Source organism: Hermetia illucens, chromosome 6 (assembly GCF_905115235.1).
Source record: "Hermetia illucens chromosome 6, iHerIll2.2.curated.20191125, whole genome shotgun sequence".
NCBI classification, from domain to species: Eukaryota; Metazoa; Arthropoda; class Insecta; order Diptera; family Stratiomyidae; genus Hermetia; species Hermetia illucens.
Genome location: NC_051854.1, coordinates 41583014 through 41589732, shown reverse-complemented (window position 1 = coordinate 41589732; position 6719 = coordinate 41583014). Strand labels below are relative to the sequence as shown.

Genomic DNA, 6719 nt, shown 5'->3' with positions numbered 1-6719 from the left:
GACGAGCCGACCCCGCTTGTGAACGGGACAAAGGCTGAAGAAAAAGAAGAAGAGAAAAATCCTCCGAACACATGAGGATGGACTATTCCGTAGCCTACATAACGACGAAATCTATGAGCGATACCATGACCGTCTGGTTGTGGATAAAATCCGGCTCAATAGGTTGCGTATGGGTGAGGATGATCCAACTCGGAGTCTATAACGGCAATATCTATAGTAGAAAAAGAAGACGAGGCAGGCCCTGCCTAAGATGGAGCGATGGCGTAGGCCAGGACGCCAGACAGCTTTTAGGGATATCGAATTGGTGTACCTCGGCGCAAAATCGGGATGTCTGGAGTTCCTTATTAAGGCAGGTCTAGACCGGATACCGATTGTTGCGCCGTCGATGATCTTATCTTATGCACAGGTTGCTTTTGAAATCTGATCCAGTAATGACAGGTGTGAGACCACACAGGAGGTAACCATCGGAACCTTTTGCGAGTGAACCTATTTCCATGCTCGAATCTAGTGGCCATGACTTACCTGATATCCTATTTGATGATTTTTAGGTTCTGAAAACTAAATATGTGGCTGGTGTTGAACCGACAACCACGCCCTGTTGTGATTGGCTGTTGCATTCAGCTAAACGGAAACGTCATGTAACGTAAAAGTTAGAACGCTGCAAGGTTCTATGCCATGCAATGCGTATCGTAATGTGACCTAGGAGTTCTCAAGTGCTTGACTCTTACGAGCGGCTTAAATTAAGTGCAATAGGTTCAGTGACATCTCATTATGTGCATCATAAATGCGTTGCAAACATCCCAATTACAGAACCTACGCACAAAACGCATGAGAACAATGCGATGCATTATATCAATTTCAAAGGATTAAGAGGAAAGGTCGCTCACCCCTTTCACTTTCATGGGATACACGGGGCAAGTTCAGGAACGAAACTTCAAAAAGGAAGTACCACCCACGCACAAAGTTGCCATGAACACAATTGACAAACTCAATACTGTTCTGGGGATTCACCGATCAATCGAGCTGGGCCCGTTGAGTTGAGGTGCGGTCAGATCGGATAAGTAGAGAGAAACCACTCCGAAAGGTAGAAATAAACAAAAACACAACAAATAAAAAACAGGGAGTTTCGCACACACCAAGATAGTCTTCCCTGAAATACACTAGACGGGTTTCACCGGTCTCCAACTTCTGGAATAAAAAGCACAATTTAAGTTTAAGATTGTTTTATTTTATGTAAAAATGCCACTGCCATCTTAGAACCTCATTCTGTGAGGGTATTGTGTGGCGCGGAGGCTGAACATGCTCTTCAGGTATTTGACGATGAATTTGCCGTCCTTGTTCTTCTTGATCACCTTCAAGATAGCGTCGTCGACAGCCTTCTGGTCGGCCTTGCGTTGCTCATTGGGCACATACTTGGTCTTCTTGGCGGCGAAAATATCGGCCTCGCCGGTCTTCTTCTCCTTGTTCAGGATACGTCGGAAGTACTTGTCGTCGAGGTGCTCTGGAACCTTGTACTTGCTCAAGTTCAAGCGGGTTTGGCAGGCAATCACGTATCGCTGTGAGATGCGACGAAGAGGACAGCCGTTCACTGTGTATGGGCCAGTCACCAACAAAAGACCAGATTTCAGGACCTTGAGGAGGACGACTCGCTTGCCTTGGTGGCGTCCAGCGAGCAAGATCAGGACACGACCAGGCTTCAGTGAGCGGCGTGTGTAGCGGGTATGAGCGCTGAATGTGGAGCGGGCTGGTCTCTTCTGGACACGTTTCTTGGTTGGGTAGTCAGCCTTTGGCTTCTTCAAGTAAACTGTTCGCTCACCACCGTTCTTGGGACCTCCGATCTTCTTCACCTTCTTGATGGGGATCTTCTCTTTCTTGACTACTGGGCGCTTGACGTCCTTCAGCCGGTACAGAGCCCTCCGTTTGTACATCTACGAGAAAAAAGGTTAGCTACCACACAATAATAACATCGACTTCTTCCCGATGGTATCCTTGCGTGTTTGAGACAATATTTGACTAGTATCCGTCCATGGAATGGCAGGACCATAACAGAATCAGTAATTCTCCACCTGTGAATGTCATGAGCTTCTGCCAATGACAGGTGCATTGCCATTTATCAAAGGCGGATTGCGACTTTCTAAATTCCAGGACCATTACGTTAGACGGAACTTTTAGAAGGAAGCCCGAAGGAATTAGGCCACAATAAACGATCCTTGCGGCTGCTCATCAAGAATATTTTCTTCAAAACATTCAGCATCAGTTGTCAAACACGCGAGACACCACCGAACTTCAAAGTCAAAAACCCACTGAAATTCCTGAAATCCGTACCTTACTCTTTGAATACCGCATGATGCCAGCCCCCAAGATTGCATTTAGAGGATGTTTATTCTTTTTCTTGCCGCCGGCAGCGGGTTTTTTTGATTTAACTGCGTTCACCATTTCGACACACGTGTACACCGTACAGGATTTCACGGAAAAAGGAGGGTTATGTTTCCAATTGGTTCGAGTGCCAATCGCATGGTGGCGCTTTTTGACATTCCGCCATTTTGAGATAGTTTGGAAAGTGAAACATAATGACATTCGTTGAATTTTATATTTTCCATGACACGAACCGCAGTTCGACTGTGGGAACGAAATAGTTTTGGCGGGAAATAGGATTTGTTGACTAATTTTTACCGGTTCGTGTTTTCCCGGATGTGACTCCTAGGTTGGTCGAGAGAATTGTAATGGCTTCCTCCGGTTAAAATACGCCTATTTTCGTTCGTAAGGGGATATTCATGCTCATCTAATATATTAGAAGTAATTAATTCTTTGTAAGATTTTTTGTAAGAAGAAAACCTTTTCAAATCGGTTCATTAGCTGTCTATTTGCCACTATAAATGACATGATATTATATGAAGTTTAAAGAGTTAAGAAAGTGACGAGATGATGATAAATGAAAATGTAAGTTGTTTATTTACTTGATATTTGGTTGGATATTCTTTTTGTCACGGTCTTGTTTGAAGTGCTCTAACACACTTCAATGCCCTGATCCAATATGGATTGTTGCGCCAACGATTATTATTATTTCCGAGTTGTCACAATCTCGGCAGATGCCGCATAAGTGCCAAGCATTTAGGCTCGGACAATCCGAAAGGGGCGCATGTGGTGATAAGTCAATGGGAGAATCCGTCGAGAACTCCCCGCAACATCGAGCACGTATGCAGAATGGTGTACTTCTGCATAGTGTTGTGGAATCATATTTATTTGAAAAAATATTTAACAGTTGAATGTATACTAAATACAGTTGTAGTAAACTTAATTGTTAATTCACACTATGTATTACATTTAATGGTTAGTTCACACTGTTACATTTCTCCTTCCTTCAGTAATTTTACATCTCTTCGACTAGTCTCTTGGGTCGATTTCTTAGCCGTTGGCTTCGCCGTACTGGATGTTCAATTTGTTGTGCTTCGGTGTGTTGTCCTTGTTCACTCATGTTTCCGTTTTCATGCGACGGTATAGCGGGCTGCATAGACTGCTGATGTTCCTGTTCATCATTTGCTGTCGGGCTTGCAGATTGGTAATGGAAACTGTTTCGCTTAAAATCTGAGACATCCCGGAAGTCGATTGATGGTGGTATTACCCTCCGTTCTCGGATATGATCTGCATGTCGTCTTCTTTCTACACCGTCCTTCGTTCGAACACGGTAGGAATATCGATTTGTTCTTTCGACTTGACTGTTAGGCTGCTCTGCTTGAAGATTTTGTTTTACATGTTTAAAATGCATCTCTCGCCGTACATTAGGCTTCAGATTGTCTAATAAAGTTCGCAGGCGTCGACCTAGCAAAAATTCAGATGGTGTCTTCCCTGTAAAGGAGTGTGGTGTGTTTCGATATGTAAATAGAAATGTGCGCAAGCGCTGACGTTGTGATAAACCATCATATTCACTGGCTTTCATGCGCTCCTTGAATGTTCGTACGAATCGTTCGGCTAGTCCGTTGGTTTTCGGATGGTACGGCGAAGACGTTACATGTTTTATTCCATGACTTTGACAATAATTTCGAAACTCTTCTGACGTAAATTGACTACCATTATCCGACACGATAATTTCCGGATAACCAAATGTTATAAACTTCTCCTCTAGGAATTCGCACAAAGTTCTTGTGGTGGCAACATAAAGTACATCTGCTTCTACCCACTTTGATAAAGCATCAACAAGCACAATCCACATTTTTCCTTCGAAAGGACCTGCAAAGTCCACATGCAGTCGTTGCCAACAATGCTCTGGCAGGGATCAAAAGTAGATTGGCAGTTCAGATTGTTTTGGGCGTTGCCGTTGACATGCCATGCATGATTTCACTGTATGTTCCACGTCCTTGTCGATGTTCGGCCACCATACATAGTACCTCGCTGACGCACGCATAGAGCCAATGCCAGGATGCCCTCTATGAAGATGCCTCAATGTTACTTCTTGAAGATTATCGGGCACGATAATTCGTCCTTGCCACATCAAAATACCGTTTTCGTATGATAGTTCCTCCCGTTTGTCGTAGTATGGTTTCAGCTCGTTGTTGATACACTTCGTGTCTGGCCAGTGACGCTCAATTAACTCAATTACTCGTCGTAATATTAGGTTATGTTTCGTCTGCTTCCTAAGTTCCTGTTCTGTTAGTACAATATCATCAAGCTTCCGTGTTTGAATTCCCGCATAAATTTTATGAATCTTCTGCGCTTCCTCCGAAATTGCTTCATGTGCGTTTGGTAAGCGTGATAAGCAATCAGCTAGAATATTGTATTTGCCTTGACGATACTGTATATCGTCATCTCGTCAGACGGTTGTTTACGATTTTTTGCAAATTTCGTTTGTCTCCCAACAGGTGTTGAAGCGGCTTGTGATCCGTAATTAATGTAAACTTTGTCCCATGTAAATATGGATCAAATTTCTTCACGGCGAAAAATATTGCTAAGGCCTCCTTGTCAATGGTAGCGTATTTTTGTTCTGCTTCGTGCAATTTTCGTGACGCGTAGGCGATAGGTAACTCGTTGTTAGCCTCGTCCTGATGATATAAAACAGCACCAAGGCCTACATCGGATGCGTCTGTTGCCAAATAAAGCGGTTTTGTGTGATCGTAAGGAGTTAGATGACGGGCGCTAGCTATCATATGTTTAACATTATCAAATTGTTTCTGTTCCTTTATTGACCATCGCCATTGCGACTTTGTACCAGTTAATGCGTGTAGTTCGGAACATGCTCCATGTAAGTTGGGTATGAATTTCTCGTAAAAATTGACTAATCCCAGAAAGGATCGTAACTCCTTTTTGTTAGTGGGTATTGCAGCATTTTTTATTGCTATCAGCTTGTCTTCCACTGGATAGATCCCTTTTCGGTTGAATTGATGGCCCAAATAGTCGATACTGTCTTGAAAAAAGCTACATTTGTTCTTTTCGATACGAAAACCAGCTTCACGCAGACGTTTAAAAACTTCTCTTAATGATCTTAGATGGCTACCTTCATCTGGACCTGTAATGCCTATGTCGTCGAAATAGATTGCAACGTTGGGTATGCCAGCAAGTAGATTTTCCATATAATTTTGAAATGTTCCGGGTGCACTCGATATACCAGGAGTCATACGGTTATACTGAAAATACCCTTTGTGTGTGGATATGATTAGGTATTTTCTTGACTCTGGACTAATCTCGAATTGTAGATAGGCATCGCGTAGATCTAATTTCGTGTACTTCTCACCCTTGGCAAGCTGCTGACGGATGTTTTCGAATGTTGGTACTGGATGTCGTATTGTTACTAGTGCTGGATTCAGAGTAACACGAAAATCACCACAAATACGTATATTTCCGTTTCGTTTAACCACGTTGACAGTGGGTGTTGCCCATTCGATCGGTGTTTCGTTGGGGTCAACAGGTGAGATAATTCCAAGCTGCTGTGACCTTTCAAGTTCGAATTCCACGCTTTTTTGAATTCCGAATCGGACTGGCCTGGCTGGAATATGTATTGGTGTTGCTGTTTCCTTTACGTGAATTTTAACTTGGTAGTTATTTATTTTTCCCAGTCCTTCTTCGAATAGCTGCTTGTTCTCTTCCAATATGTCATTTAACTTCTGATGCAGTGGTTTCGTTGTCGGCTGCACGTGGTTGTTGACACGATCTACGTTGTACACAGGTTCGGGCAGTGGCAAATTGAAGGCTTCATTCCACTCTAAGCCAAATAACATTGGATTCGCGTTGTCCACCACGACTACTTTCAAAGATCGCGTTCGCTTGTTCAGCGTCACTGTCACTGTAGCTTCCCCTTGGCAAGGTAAATCGAAATTGCCATAAGCCCGTAGTTTTGGCTTCCCTTTAAGCGTTGGTGATCCGATCTGTTTCCAAAAATCTGTATTTATAATGGAAACTGACGCGCCCGGATCCCAGTCCATCGTACACGTGACACCGTTTATCTTAACGTCAATGTTTCTTTTCTTAGCAATGGCACTCATTACTTTAAAAACTTGCTCACAACTCGAAATAGATGTATCACTATTTTTTACGTTGTAAATACGCTGTTGTTTCTTTTTGTCTCTCGCGATCAATTTAGCTCTGCCTTTTCTTATACAGCACGACCCGTAATGTCCACGTTTGCCACACGCTTCACAATTGTGATTCGCCGCCTTGCAGTTGTCTTTTGAATGTCTTTCACGCGCACCACATCTTAAACATTGTTCTTCCGACAAAATTCGGATCCG

The 6719-nt window shown here is 43.2% G+C and overlaps 2 protein-coding genes across 2 annotated transcripts; both read right to left on the bottom strand.

The window, feature by feature from the left end:
* Nucleotides 1-1206: 1206 nt before the first annotated feature.
* LOC119659908 (60S ribosomal protein L6) lies at nucleotides 1207-2497 on the bottom strand. Its single transcript, XM_038068233.1, has 2 exons — nucleotides 2326-2497; nucleotides 1207-1928 (listed from the first exon to the last, which is right to left on the bottom strand). The coding sequence occupies exons 1-2, from the start codon at nucleotides 2434-2436 to the stop codon at nucleotides 1254-1256; spliced, it is 786 nt and encodes a 261-aa protein (XP_037924161.1). The 5' UTR covers nucleotides 2437-2497; the 3' UTR covers nucleotides 1207-1253.
* An 873-nt stretch (nucleotides 2498-3370) lies between these two features.
* On the bottom strand, nucleotides 3371-4210 carry LOC119659111 (uncharacterized protein K02A2.6-like). The gene has a single exon (XM_038067033.1). The coding sequence runs from the start codon at nucleotides 4208-4210 to the stop codon at nucleotides 3371-3373; it is 840 nt and encodes a 279-aa protein (XP_037922961.1).
* Nucleotides 4211-6719: the final 2509 nt, after the last annotated feature.